We start from the raw sequence: 18,083 nt of genomic DNA, 5'->3' as shown, positions 1-18,083 counted from the left end.
CTATTTTAAATAATGTCATTTATTATTTATTAAAAACAATTATTGAAAACTTAAAAGGGAAACTACAAAAAAACTACTCTTCAAAGGATAAAATATTGTAGCAATATTTTTATATTTAAAAGTTTTACGAAAACATAAAATACGTATAATTCTGCAGTGCATTTTATATAATGTTTGAGGAAGACTATAACTTGACGTTTAAAATTAAATGATCGATCGTTAATGTATTCTGATAAAGCAGGAAATAAGATTAAGCTCTCAATCCTTCTATGAAACACATTTATTTAATAATATAAACTTCAATACATAAGTGTTACACATATTACATTTCTTTGTAATCTATGAAAGACTGAATCTGACCTACAGTTTAATAATAAAAACACGCATTTATTAAAAAAATTACAACAATTGCTAATTCTATACACCAACATATTAATACTTTTTCTCGCTATAAGAAGGGATTTTTCAGGAAGGACGTCAGGAAGCAAAAGAGAAGTAAAATTCTTGAGTGTCGGCATTTACAATGATATTTATTTCTCACATTTTATGCATAGATTCGTTTAACACATTTCTTTTACATACAGTAATATATGCATATACGTATATAAGCGCATATACATATACACGTACATACATACGTAAATATATAAATATTCTATCCATGGGCATGTCAAAGAATTAAAAATAATCAACCAGTTTGGCGCCCAATTAAAATTTTTTTCCCAATGTGTTCGTGATAATGTACGCCGTTGAAAATAGAACATTCTCTCTCTCTCTCTCTCTTCATTTCTCTCTCACACACACTATCTCTTTTTTTCTGCTTTTCTCCTTAATATACAAACGTGGATAATGTTAAGTTTAAACAGTAGCATTACGATAATAATTATGATTATCCTTAGATTCATCTGTAATTAATAGAAGGTGGAATTTAATTTAAATTTACTTTTATTTACTTCGATTTCCGTGCGCGTGTGTCGCTTTGGCCAATGTCTTTTTTCTTCCGATATGCAATGTGCAGGATAATAATTACACCAGCTGGATGACGCGCGTCTGTGACATTTCAGACGAAATCCGACTTCATCGAGATTGTTGACAATTAATTTTATAATTTAGACATAGTTATACATTTTTAAAACTTAGTATAGAAATGGGAAAAAAATTGTAAACTCTACAGTAGCTGATGTGAATTTTAAAATACCAATAACAAATATAAAATACCCCATGGATAAATCTAGCGGTTACGTAATTTACCTCTATCTTTATATTTTAAAATTCTTTTCGGAAAGAAGAAGGACCTCAATGAAACGAGTTTCAATCTTTACCTCGCTACATCGATAATTTTCTCAATGGCTCTGAAACTTTTCCAAATGCGTTTCTATTAGATTTAAAAAAATTAAATTTCAGAGACATTTTTTTTTTCATCGCCTTAAAGTTTAGTGACAGTCTTGAATTTAGAATCGAAAAACGAATGTTGTATATTTTGAAGTCGCTTTTTCTCTCTACTCTGATCCCACTTTTGTATTAGGTACCTTATATTAGAGAGGGAGCGCCGCTCTGAAGAAATAAACATTTCCTAAGTACTCTCTGATCATTATTAGGTGCTTAAACTAAGCCTCTCGAAATCTACAATATTTCCTTGTCGAAATTCTCCACAGAATCAAATAATAAAAAATGAAAAAACAATTTAAATTGAACTAACATTTAAATCGTGTTTCGTTTGCAAGAGAACTGATAAAGCCAGTATCTCGGCACTCAGCTAACTTGATATGTGACTTTCTTTGTTTTTAGATTCAGGAAAGAAGAGATCACATCGTTATATCACAAGTTATTAAAAAATATATCACAAAAATCATAGTTCTTCCTTTGCCGAAACATTGTCTTTAGGAAAGAGAAATTCCTATCCAGGACCCAACTCTCGTTTTACAAGACTCTTTTGAAGAATTTCGGCAAGTTGATGCAAATTTCTAAGCTTCTACGAATTTCATCGTCCGCTCTTCGTGGCCCTAAAATTGTACTTGTTTGTCAGCTCTGCTTTTTTTTATGAACGCGCACGGATAGCGTACGATGTGTGTACAAGTAATATATGTCCGTTTTGTGTGGGTGTATGTGTCTACCTTAGTGTCTTTCTTACATACTCTTTCTGGTACATTAATATCGCTTCGTATAGTCTCGTCCTTGTGTAAGGCCTATTAAGTTAATCGGTATAGAATAGTACTTTTCTAAACACTAGACGGTAGCCTGATGACAGTTGCAGTTACTATTAATCACTATATATTATATTATAATCCATCACAGAATTATACATAATATGCAGAGAATTATTAGCGATTTTGCTGTATTGGAATAGCAACGATAAGAATATGGACACGTATATGTATAACATTATACAAGGTAAACATGAACCTCGCGCGCATTGTCCAATTACCTCGATCTAGACTACTCCACCCTTTTTAAAATCTTGCAATTGCTTAAAACTAACACAAGTACAGAAAATTTGGGTTGTACACAAAATCCGAAACCTGGAGCTCGATCGGGTCGAGTTTGGATTCAAGCTCGAAAATTTTCCGATTTTTCTTCATTCTTTTTTCCCTGAATAGAAAATAATGTCACTGTTCCAGAACCTGAAATGGTTCTGAGAATCAGAAACTTTCCATGAAAGAAAAATTGTTCGAGAGCCCAAAAATGCTTGAGAACCCAAAAGTTTCGACTGAACGCGATCCAATTCAAAGAAAAGTCGACTCGATCCACAGTTTTCGATTTTTCGCAAACCTCTACATAAAATGTTATTTCTCTTCTGCATTTAAATTATTTTTAAACCCACAGTATAGATTTCTGTTTCTTCGGCAGATGCTAAATAGCGAATTATCTACATTTTCGACAATCGTCACAATCAGATTCCTGAGACCGGCAATATATAATGTATCGAAAACGATATTTAGTCTTCATTGTCCACGCAAGGGCGCTCGCACGGTAGAAAATTGGTTTGAACGATAAGACGAGTAAAAAAAGTTTGATATCTTTGCTTTCATCGGTTTTTTGCGAAAGAAGAAAATATTCACAGCTTTGCGGTATTATACACTTTTTTTTATTCGTACAGTTCATACATTATTTAAATATAACGTTGGCACGCGCGCGCACCTGTGTGTGAGTGTATATATCGACACTACGCGTGTCGGATCAGTGCGTAATTTTCGTTACACATCTGGATATAATATATACGCGTCGTTAATTGTACAATATCGACTAAAAACTAGCAAAATCAGTAGACTCTCTAAACGACATTGTTTCGCATCCTCGGCCATTTCACGCACAGCCTGAACACCGCAGGGCGCGAAAAAACCTTACGGACAATCGAAACTGACATAAAAAATTGTATCAATATTTTTTCTTGGCAAAAATCTCATTCTTGGCTCAGAATTTGACCTTCTGAAATTGGTGAAAAATCCTATTTTATATTTTCAAGATCAGGTTCTGAGATCTTCCATAGCAAGAAGTTTAGATTTGTGCCATTTCATGATTTTTCTTATAAAAAATTTATATTTTTGAACACTCTTTACCTATCATCGCTACATTTGTTTGTTTTGAAAGTCTACGATACTTTCGAAAGATATCAAAGTGCTTTCAGTGTGAAAAGCGGCAGCAATTAGCATTGATGAGGAAAAATGTACGATTTTAGTATTTAAAAAAAAAAAAACCATTTCAAAAGATCGACTATAGTAATATTTATAAACAAACTGAGATTATTGATCGGCCATTGCACCCCTGAGTCACGCTGCACTTTCTCGTAATATTATATTATCATTATTTATATGACGTACATGAAGAGAGCGAAGCATGAAGAAATTCTGATTGATTCGACTTCTCAGTTACATAACTCAGTGGATTTCAAACGGCGAAAAGTTATTTGCTCGAGCATGATACTCGGGGTTAGTCTGATAAGAGAATTGGAGTGTGGACCAAGTTGAAGGGAATTCCGAGAAAAGATTAGCTTCTTATCAACAGATATTAATTGCATTTATCATTAGGCAAACAGTTCACTCCTAAATTGAACATTTCTTTGAAAAGTTAATGCATGAATTATGCAAGTTGGAAATTCAATGATTTAAATTGATAACCAGATAACAGGTTCATATAACAGTTACGAAACAAGAATAATTTACTGTGCTTACAAGTTTATTAGATAAATGACAAATATGACTTAATAATAAGTTTTCTCAACCATTGAAATCAATAGAACATTTGAATAAAATCAACATCAACCTTGACGTTAACAGAAATATATTTCTACGGAATGCGTGAATAATTAGTGCGCACACGGAAGAAAAGTGCATTAAGAAAATATTTGACAGATTTATCCGCGAGGAAAAAAATACACAAAAGTATAGAGAGATTCATGAATATTGATTCTTTAGAAATTTAGAATAATAAATGTTGAATTTAGAATAAGAATGTTTCTCGTGATACTTTCTTTAACTATGATGAATCTTAGTCCGAGAGGGTACAGAATTAGCTAACTCAACATCTAAAGCTTTTGTTTCATTTCTTGGCACTTTGCCAGAGGGCTTTAGAAGTGTTGCAAGATTCCTTCTTATTTTGTGATCAGAGTGATAAAAGTACTGCATGGAATTCTCTGAACAAAATTGAAGAGTAGGACCAATTTAAAAATCGATGAAAAGAAGATTGGCTAAAATTAGAGGGCGTCGACATTCGGCGATGCCTAAGTTAGCGAGGACACAAGTGCCTTTTATTGAATTTCCTAGCGTGGAACAAACTAGAATCAATTAGCAAAAATGTATTTGGAAGTTTGTAAAAAAAATGGTCTCTAATTACAATGTCTTCATTGTTTTGTGAGTTACAGGTTACACTCAAAACTAACACGATATAAACCCTTCCTCCTAGCCATTCTATTTAATAATTCTAATTCATCAATCAGTCCTGAAGGTAATTTTGTATAGACTTTTTTTAGTTTCAAATACAAGATTCAGCTCTCTTTGGATGATTCCTCAGCTATCAGCTATAACGGATCTACAAACTCTTGCATCATCTTGTACTTGGCCATGTCAATTTCCCCTTGGATGATGAAAAAGTTGACAGAGTTCATCAATACAAATTTTTGATTTTGGTAGCGTGACAGGTTGAAAGGTGACCTCCAGAAGCTCTGGGTGCCGATCGAAGGGGATAGAAAAAATAATACGAAAGGGATAGGAATAAGAATACGAAAGCGATCCGACCTCGGTACAATAAACATGGGGAACCAGTATATAGATGCATATTGTGGAGGACAGAGGCATAGAGTGGCACTGTCGACTGCCTCTTTAGCATTAGTGCGATACCTGAAAAACCAGTTTCTAGATTTTTTATTTGATCTTACTTTCGCCTGCGTTCGAAAGGAAGAGTGAGCGAGCGAGTAGCGAATGAGCAAGAGTCGACGTTCGCCTGTGTATGTGGGCGTGAGTGAGCGGGAGCGAGCAAGCCAACTAACGGGGTCACCAGACGATATCGATCCGAGCTAGCTGAGATCGTAACATATAAGCACAACATCCTCAACCTTATTAAATAATTGTCGTATCTAATGAAGTTATGCAAACTCAAGAAGAAACCGAATCACTCGCAGTCTACTTGATCATCTTTAGAATTGAATGCCAAAAATTATCCGCTAGAGCCAGTCGGGGGATTCTTGGAGATTAATAATTTCTGAAAGGGTCCTTAAAGCCGGATGAGCCAAAAAAAGGAATAGACAAGAAGAAATGAAGCCACTTGATTTACATTCATCGGTTCAAAGTCCCTGAAGCTGATTCGGTATCATGATTAACAATTTCTCATCATCAGATTATGACTTTTAGAAAAACGCTTTATCCAAAAAGGCAGATTCAGAATTGAATGGAATGAAAAATTCATTGGAATAAAAAAAAGGGATTTTCTCTTTTTAGGAACAAAGCATAACCCATGGTTTAAGTTTCAGGAAAAAAGTAGAGACTGACTAACCGAATCGAGAACTATTGAAGAAAAATGCAGTGACCAAGATATATCATCAAAGATAATTCAACTCTCTCAAACAAACATCAATAAATAAGTGTCCTATCCAATAATGTTCGATAACATCATCATCGAATTTTCGACTCAAAAGAAAACATACTTTCTGGACAATTTTGCTTCATCCTTCCTTTGATTAAAGAGAGGATTATCTGAGTTTTTTTCTTGAGTGATTCAATGATCTCTTAATCATGAGAACTAAAGCATTTGAATTAGCTTTGGATTCCGTCCTGGAGTTCATTTCTTAAAGCCTGAGATCCTCATGAGCTGAAAACTTTTTAAATTCAAATCAAAACTTCAATCCCAACATAAAAAGAGATTAGTGCTAGGGGTGCATCCGGAGAATAAAGAAATGGTTAGATAGAAATTATAAGTCAAATCATGGAGCTAGAAAGAAACAAAACTTCAAAGTTAAGATAAAATCTTGGTAAGGATACAACTCAATCAAAAAATTTGCTGCTGCTTTCCATGAGCATTGATCTCGAACTCCTTCAACCTCGGCGAATTTTTCCACTAAGACAAGTCTTCCGATTCAAATTTTGGATTTCGGAGGGTGATTGTGTGGAAAAATGAAGCCGATTTTCAAGGGATCGAGGAAAACGGAATGCGAAATGAACTATGTTACACCCTGTGCGATACTCTGGTGTCGGGTTAAATGTTTTAAGACTACAGAGAGTGTAAAATGCCAGTTTAACGATGAGTGTTCTCGACTACTATTTAAGTCACCCGAAAATGTCGGACTCGTAAATAAAGGACGCCTCAAAGGACATGTTATATGGTATTTTCAAAAACGTCCGTGGAGCATTGTGTGGCTGTTTCGTATGTCGCCTACGAAATTCAGGCTGCGGTAATAATAACCGTTGTAATTCGAGCTCGAGACGTTGATTTGGTATCTCACATTGTTTTCCCTTTTATGTCAACGATCTTACAACATAGAAACTAAATGAAATGTGTTCACAGCCACACATTAATTAATTAATTAATAATAATAATTCATTTATAGATAATATGCATCATGTATGTTTGTATGTAGATTTTTTCTTTAAATAGCTATGTGTATATTTATACGTATATGCATAGAAAACGCCTCTTCTCCGAAATGTGTCTAGTGCCTCATATTCGGAATCAGAACGAGTATTTAACAGCGACCGGGACAGTTGTCTCTCGCTATTTTTTCCTATTACCTTCCCATCTATCTATTTAACATTCGTACTAGCTAGTTTTCTCGGTATCTTTCATTCGTGTTATCATTCTCTAATCTGTCTCGACCATGAGTATATATGAGGCGTTCTCGAACTGCGTTAGTCGGAATGACTTGAAAATATTGCAGTTAATGGTAGCGGTTTTTTGAATAAATTTTACATTTGGGGCAAACTATGAACTTCGATTGAAATTTGGCTTGGGATTTTAGAGAACTTTTGTCGAGAGGCAAGGAAGTGTTTAATTTGTAGTTTTTGAATATATTACAAATGCTAATATTAGTCCAGTATTCTATGTATTAGTTGTTGCCACATTATCTGGATAAAATGATACTTTTTTCGTTACATTTTCAAGTGGATGAGTTGCTATTTTACATTAATTTGACAAGATAGACAATACAATCTTTTTTTGATATGTTTTCGAACAAAATATCACAAAATATCGGTTGAACAAAATTAAAAGAGTGGTAAACGAAAGTCGAAATAGAAATCTATAACATTTTTTTTAAACGGGATATTGTTATAAAGTAAAATTTTTATTTGATTAGTAATTTTATACAATACATTTTCAAACTTTAATGTGGTGTTTAAGATCTTATTAATGTGTTATATAAAAAGTTTTTTTTTTAATTCAGTGAACGGAATTCGGATTTCTTGTTTTTAAATATTTATTGATTATACGCTTTTATTTGACGCGAATTTAAGAACACTCAAGATAATTCAGTTGAATTGAAATAAAAGATTACCCGAAGCACTTAAAAAAAGACCAAATTTAAGTGAATACGAGTTCATTTAAGTGAATATGATTAATGCAATGGAATTCAAATGAGTTAAAATGATTTCAATTAAATTGCATTGAATACAAAGGAATTCAAGGGAATTGAAGTAAGTTTCATGGAATTCAAGTTACTTAGAGTTAAATCAACAAAATTTATGTGAATTCAAATCATTTTAAGTCAGTTTAATGAATTGAACTGGATTGAAGTAGATTCACATGAATTGCAGTGAAGTCCTGTGAATTGGAGGCGTATTAAATGGCATTTAATTGAAGTTAAATTAATTTAATAAAAATCAAAGAGTATTTTACTATTTATATTAATTCAAGTGAGATCATGGAGATTTGAAGATACTATTGTTAACAATAATATCCGATTTTCTACATTTGCAATAGCGCTACGATTGTTTTAGTATCATTTTATAAAGAGATGTTCGTTTTTCACAAAAGAAGTTCAATTCAGAGTGTAATTATTGTAAATACCAAACTATTTTTTTAAACGTGCTCCTCTAGGTTAACGGTAATATTTTGATTATCTTGTCAAACTAATGTAGACATGACTCATTATGTCTACCTGATAATAAAAATAAGCTACGAACCCAAACTTTATAATTCATTCACCAATTCCAAGTTTCATTTTTTAAATAGCTAGTACCCCTTCTTAAAAGTTATCCAAGGTCATAAAGAACAAACATACCAAATTTCACTTTTAGTTCACAATTTGACCCACCGCTACCACTAGGTCTCAAATGCTACGCTCCGACGGTATTGGCCACTGGATCGACATGACGCGGCACTCCGTACGGTTTTTGCGCACAGCACTGTTTGGGATTTCATAAAGATCTCTCGTAATCGATCCCGGACACGTAATTGTCGTTCTTCATCACTATCAGCACCACGAGAAACACTCTCGAGCTGATGATGATTAACACTTCTAACAGGGAGTCCAGTTGAATCTTCGCCCCGTTTCTCCTCGTTCCTCCTCATCTTGATTCGTCAACGAAGCTTTTTTGGTTCGCTGGTTCCGTGAACTACCAGAAACTAATAGGTGTAGGTAGATAGGTATGTGTGTGATGGGTAGGTAGGCGAGTCAACTAGATCGAAAAATGATCACCTCTGCCCGTTTTGTCGCCTGGATCGTCACGCTTCCCTCGACTGAATTTGGGATCACGACGAGCAGGCCATCCAGGAGTTGCAGGTGCAGGTGTAGCACGCAGTCGGTATCACTGGGGTGTAGTAATATCCATTAGCATAGACATAGGTAGGAGCAGGTCCCGTCGGTGCCTGCTGATTGGAAAGCCGTTGTTGCTCCTCGCAGAGGACTTGATAAGCCAGATTTTCAATAAGTGCTAGCGTCTGTCTTCGCTCGTGTCCCATCAGACAAACCGTTGACTCTTCAACAACGCTATGCAGGAGTATCAAATATTGGTACTTGAGGGCCTCCTCCTCGGGTCCAACAAAGTGGTTCCAAAGGTAGTTCTCGAGCTTGGCACGCTGCTGGCTTATATCCGGAAAGTCTATGAAGAATCGCGAACACATGTACCGCTCGAGGGTCTTGATGTAGTCCGGTTGGGAGGGTTTGTACATCTTTACGAGAAGGTTGCAATACTTGAGGAGACCGCCACCTCGGATCTCCTCCGGGTGCCTTGTCGAAATGAGCTTCTTGTGCAGGTGGTAGAGGGCCTCCTGAAAGTCCCCGTAGACGGATTCTCCAACTACGGTTGGGTAGAAATTCTCGCCGATGGGTAGCTTGCTGCATTTGTAGAACAACAGGAGTGAGTCGAGAACAATTTGAAAGGAGTCAACGGAAAATTCAAATTGTCGCCTCATCGAGTCGACGAACTTGAGTTCCACATTGCGGTGGCCTCGGTTGTTGCCCAGGGAGATGAGGGACCATCTATCACCCTCGTTGTTTACCTTGACCATTTTGCTGACGTAGGCTTCTTTGAGGCTGCAGGTAGTGATGCGTTTGCGGCTGACGCCTTCCGGCAACAGGTCGAACAAGGAACCTAGCACGGCCGCCTTGACTTTGTCGTAATTGCGGCCGCTCGACAGCTCTACCGCGAAGATGAGATCTAAGTCATTGTAGGGCTGCGATTCAGTCGCGAGGACGTGCGAGGCTGCTCCGCCGTTCAACCGGATGTCGCGCACCTTCATACCAGCTCCACCGTTACTTGGATCCGCCTCGAGTTTGCTCCTCACCACGGTCACGAGATCTCGTAAACGCACTTCCAGGGTCGGGAAGTTCCCCCTTCCATGAATGCTGACGACCTCGTTCATGACATCGTTGAGCCGACGAACTTGTTCGAAGCTCAGGACGGCGAGCCTTTGTTGAGGGTCGGTGCACACGGTGTTGTTGTTTTGGTTGGTTTTGTTGATATTATTATTGTTGGCGCCATTGTTGTCAGAGTTTTCTTCAATGTCGTCGGTGTTGACGTCGAGATAGGGGTAGGTGGTGTCCTCGTCGTTCAGTTTTCTATTGCTGCCATTCGCCTGGCAGTGGGACTCCATAGCGACCTGGTATTCCTTGCCGAAGTTCAGAACAGAAGACTGTAACAAAGAGCGAAAAATGATTAGATGTCTTATTGAACGAGAGAAAGAAGTATAATTGAGATAAATTTTTGAAAGGGGTGAGTCAAGTTTTGTAAGACAGGGTCACCTAGTGAATGCAAATGGGATGTATCACCAGAACTGGGATTTGTGGAAAGGCCGCACGACATGGTATGCCTAACGAGGTGATATGAGATTGAACGATATGTTACGGCGAATGTGTATGTATCTCTTTTTTCACAACACTCTTTATTCTAGGCTCCCGACCCAGGGAGCCCGTATCAGATGAGAAGCTACGGTGAACTGAGCCGATCGATCGGTGAAAGGCGTCTTGCGGCTAGCAACGATTATGCGATTGACCAGGAAGGAGGGGCGGGAGGGGGGATTAAAAGGAGTTATCGAATGCTGATGAAAGAGATCGAAAGATTTGGTAGAGCTTAGTTGGGGAGATAAATTAGTATCTCTACGGCACGTTTTCCCGTCCAGCGGACACCCTCTTGATTTCGTCAGTTTTGCTTGATTAAACTATATAGAGGAGAGTACCCAAATATGAGACACCAACTCTGTTTGGCGTGATCGTTGGAATTCTATGTACTGAATTTAAAAGTAATATAGGTAATTTTAAAGGAAATTTAGTTTGTCATAAGAAGCTCAAATAAAAAATTTTATTAAAAAATTTTTTTATGCTGAAAATACAAAAAATGTAAAAAAGTACTTTTTCCAAACTCGTCAAACTATTCTCATAATATGAAATACCCCAGGAAATAGCTAATAAAATGCAAAATAAAGTATTGTTTTTAATGAAAAACTTCATTCTATGTTTCCGAAATATAAATTTACTGCTATTTAGATATATTTAGTTTTTGCAGTGGTCACAAACACATTTGTAACCAATTTCTCCCGCGCAGCCACAGTGTTATAAAAACCACAGGTATCTCATATTATGAGAACCACACCGTGCAACTATGCACTTACTATGCCTGACCTGTACAATGAAAAACTTCAACACTATCGATATTTTCCTACTTAGTTATTCAATCCCCATCACTCCAAACTTTACTGCTAAATACATATTTAATAAATAATAAATAGGGTTTAAAGAATTCCCTTCCAAGACCTCGACTACCATCGATTTCACAAAAAGTTCGCCTATAATCTTTAGAAGCCCAATGAAAAATGGACTATACCACGAAATTACTCTTTCTTTAAGGGCTACAAGTTAGTGATAGAACCAACAGAGTGGGTCTCTGTTTAGCTGATACCCCGCTTTCTCATATGACGAGAATATCTCATATTCGAGTACTCTCCTCTATAAATATTTCGCTAGATTTAAACAAAGAATCTGGTTCAAACAAAATAGTTACTAACCAAATATTTTTTGTTCGAGATAATATATGTTGACGTTTGCATAAAAACATTGTATTGATTTGATACAGAGGTAACTTTTTTTATTACTTTTGTTAGCTAACACGATTCATTTTTGAAAGCCTACAGTGTTAAGAACACTTTAACACCTTTTTCCAAATAGATTTATTTTGCGGCATCAACTTTAGCGTCAGTTCTTTTCCCATATTAAATTTTTTCGAATTCTATCAAATGAATTAAAAGTTATTTGGAATTGTTTGTTATGCGAGTTAGAGTTAAATGTAATTGAATCCACTTTAAATTCAGTTAAATAAATTTCTTTAGTTGAATTAAGTTGAATCTACTTAAAATAACTGGAATTCACTGTGAATAAAAATAAAAGTATTCAAAGTACCAAGATTGTCTGCCTAAATAAGCAATCAGATCAGATAACAGAAACTTAAAATTCTGCTTCAACGAAGCCGGTTGCAAAAAAGAAAGAGGCGAGAAGTAGATTAGAGATGTTTTCAGAAGAGTTTTTTCATCAATTCGAAATTAGATGATTAAATATAATTAGAAACAGGATAAAAGACTCGGGTACGCTTATCATAGCGGAAGTAATTACAAAGTAGCTACAAGAGGCGGGATATTGTATTCTATTTCTGAATTCTTTACATATCCTTGACTACGGAAAGGGGTCTTTTTCTAAAAATAAATTAATATAAGTGCAAAATTCTGTGATCAAATTGATACCATGTGGATAAAGACTTAAAAAATTGTTCTCATTTTTAGACAAAGCTAATGAGGACTCTTTCTAGGTTTTGCATAAAAGTGGGCTCTTGAAGAAAAAAGATCCACTCGAGAAAGGTTCTTGCTTCTAGCTTAAGATTGCGTATGTGCTTTCATTCTACTTTTCAAGAGGAAAGAAGAATTTTACATCCTCTAAAATTACTTTTGAATGAGAGTGACAAGGCTCCTTAAAATTTCTTTTAGAATGCTAAAAGAAAACACTCTCGTTCTAGATTGGAACTCTTCTCAAATATTTTTCCTACATAAATTTTAAAAGATTCCTTTATTGATAGAAATCTTTACGCAGAAAAAATTTGTTTATGTTACAGGGGTCCTGTGTTAAAATATTAACTTCATAGTTTTCAATGTAGACTTTACAGAATTTTCTGTACGTATATTTTATGTGAATCATACAGAATTTTTCAGTAAATCATACAGCAAATTCCGCAAATCGCAGAGGATTTTCAGGGTTGCTACAATATACTTTCAAAATTCCCTGATTTTTGCCTGAATAATTTTTATTATTCCTGATCATTCTACATTTTTCATTTAGGTATGTAAAAATGATCTTATACAGAGGATAAATTATGTTAATGAAAAAAATATATATTTTTTCAAAATTTATTTTAAACACTTCAAGTAATAACAGTCATACAGAATTTCATAAGAGATCATCTACAAAATACGTAAGGCATATCCATAAAAGACAATAATTTTCTAACAAACAGTTGAATTTTCCAGTTAAAACAGTTGATTTGTCAATCAAAGTCATGAATTTTCGATACAAAAAATGAATTTTTGACAGAATGGTAATAGTTGATATGGCCGCAAAAAAATTAAATTGTTAATTGAAAACAGTTAAATTAAATCAAAAAATGCGAATTTTTAAATAAATGAATTTTCAATGGAAAAAGATAAATTTTCAAGACAAAATGGAATTGTTATCTTTTCAGTTAAAAGAATTAATTTTAAAAAAGAAAAAAATCTTTAACAAAATAGTTAAATTTTCAGTCACACAAATTAATTTTTGACTACAATGATTAGTAATCAGACCAAAAATTAAATTTTAAACCAAATAGTTAAAATTTTATCACAAAAGAGGAATTTTAAACAAATAAGCTTAGTTGTCAACCGAAGAAATGAAATTTTAATAAAAAAAGAAGATGTTTTATTCAATGAGAAAACTTTTATTTCAAGAAGACGAACTTTCAACAAAATAATTTAATCTCGTTTTTAATCCAAAAGAATTAGTTTTTAATAAATATTTTTAATTGTCAAAAAAATAACTTCAACTTCAGTATACCGAAAATTCCCTGACATTCCCTCACGCGTAATAACAATAAGAATAATGCGCATTTAATCTTTTTATTTTACGACATTAAGAATAGTGCCTGCACAACATTATACGGAGTTACATAATCATAAAAAATTAATATCCCATATAGTCTAGTTGAAACCTGGTAGAAAAAGTTATCAAGAAAGCTATAAATTGTGATAAACCAACATTATGATGCATGACCTATCTCCATGGCTTTGGATTCAATCTTTACGGTTATTGGACCGGAAAGTTGGAAAGGTCAACTGAAAATCAGAAGATATTTTTTCCTTGAATGACTTTCGTCTACCACGTGTCTTGAATAGAAATAATCACTGGTTCTTTAAGCCACCCGGTATATCTGGCATTTAGTTACGTACATCTGAACACCATGGCCTGCCAGCATCCCATTCTCAGTCTAGTAGGTAGCGCCGGATCGATACATTTTCATCGTTTCCATCCTTTTACGTCGCTCTGGTCCAGAAGCCTCGATCACGTGGGTGTCTCAACATACCCGTAAGCGTCGGTCGGTGGGTCGTTCCACTCAAACAACCTGAAAGCACCTTTGCGCATCCACCATACTCGCAATTCCTGCAAGTTCCTGTAAACGCCATAGCCAGGGAGACATGTCGATTGTCGCTACTTCGTGGTTCATTCAGATACGCCCCCGCAAACTAAACGACCAAAGTACTGACGTCATTCCCAGTGTCAGCGTATCTGGATCTGGGACGTCACGGGTAGACGTTATACAACTCCTTATCACGGAGAAAATTAGTTGTCGGAACTTAACTTGACTGTATAAGACTTTAGGAGAGACCAAAGATTTCCAAAAAGTGCGTACAAAGTTTCTCACGAGGTTTGAGATAATCCTGGAAGTAATGAAAACAATCAGCGAATTATTACATGACTATCGAAATAGTGAATAGATATTTTGAGGGTCTTGTAATAAATCGTGTCCTCTTTTCATTATTTAAAAAATTATCTTGAATCTTGTAATAAACGTTATACAACATTTTTAGAAATCCGTGCTCTATTCTAAAGTCCTAGTCCTAGGCCAGAAATAACCAAGCTTGAAAAATGCTATATTCTTGTGAAAATTCTTGTTCCTTTGGATTACACTTTTTATAATATCGCCTTTAATAAATATACAACACCCTCGTAAATTGCCTTAAATTAGATTAAGTACTTTAAGGATAGGTGTTTTTCTGTGAAATGTGGTAGGGTTGTTTTTCACTTTCGTCTACATTTTTTCTACTATCGTTATTTTAAGAAACAAAACATCCCCTTTGTTACCTCTCGAAGTGCATGGAAAGGGCATTTACATTTTTATTGGGTAGTTTTTGCGGTTATTTTTATTACCATTTTCGTAATCAAAGGTATCGAAGGTATGCAGCTATTCAGAAAGTCAATAATTGACCGAGATATGCAAAACAGATAAAAAAAAAATTTTAGTGTAACACGTTCATAATTGTAACAGATTATGTTTTGAAAAGGTCTAATGACGTCATTTTAGTGTTTTTAAAGATATTGTTTGATTAAATTTCGAAGAATTCTGTTGAGACCGTCAGGACCGTTTGCGGATAAAAATGAATCTACTTTTCCAGTTTCTTAAATTGGTTTAAATTTGTTTTATTAGTCAAGAGATATTTTGACTTCTTATTCCTGTCAATTTTCTCCAGTGTTTTCTTGTCAATAAAAAAACTCTTATTTGTTTCAACGTTTTTTTTCTAAATAAGCTAAAGAGAAGTAATTTTAAAAACAGCAATTAAAAAAAACCACCTCTTTTAGATTTTAATATTTTCTATAATGTTTTTTTAATCAGTTGAAAGCTCTTACACCTTTGATAATTTGTTTAATGTTAGCTTTAAGAAGATTATAGTTAAACATAAAACCCAGAAAACAATATTTTTGAAATTCGCTGTATTTATATTTTTATTTCCTTAACTTATATATATTTTTCTAGGTTATCGTTTTTAAAGTCTTGATACGCTAGACTTTTCTGGATTTTTTCTGCATTATAAAATTTTCTTTCTTCGGCCTACACTACAATCTTATTACGACTTTTTCTATGTGATTTATGAAAAAATGCATCTTTTGAATATTCCAATTTGGAAGAAAATTCAGAATTCTTGACTTTATATATTTTAGGAAATGTTCAATTTTAAAGCGAAGAAAGGGCAGTAGGTAAAAAAAGGATCCTACTATAACGAGGAGATTAATTTATTGCTAAAAACACGAATTTTCAACAAAATAGATAAATTTTTAACCAAAACGTATAATTTTCAACAAATAAACTATATTTTTTACCAAAAAGGACAACTTAAAAAAAACGAATTTTCTAAAGAAACTGTTGAATTTTCAGGAGAACGAGAAGAATTTCCTACAAAATATTTAAACCTGCAATCAGAATATATGAATTTCCAACTAAAAACTTAATGCTTAACGAAACAGTTGAATTCTCAACCAAATAGTAAAATTTTTAGTTCAAAAGGTTAGTTTTTAACAAGCAAAAAAAAAACATATTTCAGCAAAGTAGTTTAATTTTCAACCAAAGCGATCAATTTTCAACTAAATTATGAATCTTCAACAAAAAAAAATAAATTATTTTTGTAAGAAAGTAGTTTAACTTTAAATCAAAGAGTGAAATTTTCAATCGTAAAAGATGAAATTTCAACAACAAATATAATACTTGATGTATCAAACCAAAAAGAGTTTAATTTTAAATAGAAAACAGTTGAATTTAATCAAAGAAGACGAATTCTCAAAAAAATCTTGAATTTTAACTAAAACAGATTAATTTACAACCAAATCATTGTATTTTTAAGCAAAAAATTGATTTTCAACCAAAAAGATGAATTGTTTACAGAATACAAGAATTTCCACCCAAATAACTGAATTTTCAATTGAAAAAGATAACTTTTCAACTGCAAATGAAATAGTTTAATGTTATGGTAACAAAAAATTTCAAGTCTACAAGGCAAGTTATTAATCAAAAAGAATTACTTTTAAACAAATTTGTTGAATTTCCCACAATAGAATTAAATTTTGAACCAAATACTACGACTTTTAACCAAAAAAGATTAATTGTTAAACAGAATTTTAATAGCAGACTTTTCAACCGAAAAGAATGAACTGTCAACCAAAATACTTGGATTTTTTTATAGCTCTTTATTGATTCAATTAGCATTTTGGTGGAAAACCCAGAAATAAGGTGATGTCTGTCAAAAGCCTGAGATAATTAAATAGGTATTATAATTGTTTATATATACTTATAGGGTTTACAATTTCATATTACACCTTCGGTAATTTGTTGATTTGTTGATGTTGATGATAGGCACCTCATGTTAGGCAGAATAAAAAATCGTTGACCACCACCCAAAAGCTCAAACTATAATCTGAGCGAAATAAGCTGAGGACTGGTTACGCCATCAAGGCCTTAAATTTTGGGAAAAGATCCTCGTTTGCATTTCTCTTTTATAAACTCTCCACCCCCTCATCTCACTCACTCTCTCTCTCATTGGTGCCGACCCTTTGTGCTCTAATTGAACTACAGTCTGTTCCACTCTCCTTAGTTTGTCATCACGAAAGTATGATTGTCAAAGTATTGCTCTCATTATTCAATCAAGGGACGTTATACGTAGGGGAAAATAAGAGTCAATGGTTCTTTTCCATTGACTGAGGGAGATAAGAAAATGGTCTACTTGTTATCAGCTTATTTTTCCCACTGAACTGGACACATACTTTCCCGTGAAGAATACAGCCTTCGCTTCAGTAGGTTAAGAAGCTCATGGCCAGCCACGGCGTATTCGTTTCGAACTTGACTATCCGGCCTAGAACTCGAAGTTCATATACCTAGCAATTGCAGAGTAAACAAAAGATTATCTTAAACCTTGTCATGTGCTTCATAATAGACGCAAACAAGGTTCAGAATTCATTGCCCACCAGTAACAATTCCCAATAAATAGGGTCGCCACAGTATAATATACCAGGTGTATACATATGAAACCGGTATTTTTTCAAGAAAAAAACACATTTATTTCAAGAGAATGATAACAAATATTTTATTCAAAGTATGCGC

At 34.2% G+C, this 18,083-nt stretch overlaps 1 protein-coding gene across 2 annotated transcripts in view; it reads right to left on the bottom strand.

Moving 5' to 3' along the window:
- Positions 1-361: 361 nt before the first annotated feature.
- LOC117181629 (terminal nucleotidyltransferase 5C) overlaps positions 362-18,083 on the bottom strand; it is a 63,370-nt gene continuing 45,648 nt past the window's right edge. The window contains exons 1-2 of one of the 2 annotated variants that reach the window (XM_033374508.1): positions 10,667-10,772; positions 362-10,557 (exon numbers count right to left, since the gene is read on the bottom strand). In XM_033374508.1, coding sequence (XP_033230399.1) covers positions 9,175-10,518 — 1,344 coding nt within the window. In that variant the 5' untranslated portion in view covers positions 10,519-10,557; positions 10,667-10,772 and the 3' untranslated portion in view covers positions 362-9,174. Of the gene's footprint in view, positions 10,558-10,666; positions 10,773-18,083 lie in introns of those variants that run through there. The other variant, XM_033374507.1, reaches the window with a different exon arrangement.

The sequence above is a fragment of the Belonocnema kinseyi genome, chromosome 10 (genome assembly GCF_010883055.1).
Source record: "Belonocnema kinseyi isolate 2016_QV_RU_SX_M_011 chromosome 10, B_treatae_v1, whole genome shotgun sequence".
NCBI classification, from domain to species: Eukaryota; Metazoa; Arthropoda; class Insecta; order Hymenoptera; family Cynipidae; genus Belonocnema; species Belonocnema kinseyi.
Note: the sequence above shows the minus strand (reverse complement) of the source record. Positions and strands in the feature narration are given on the sequence as shown.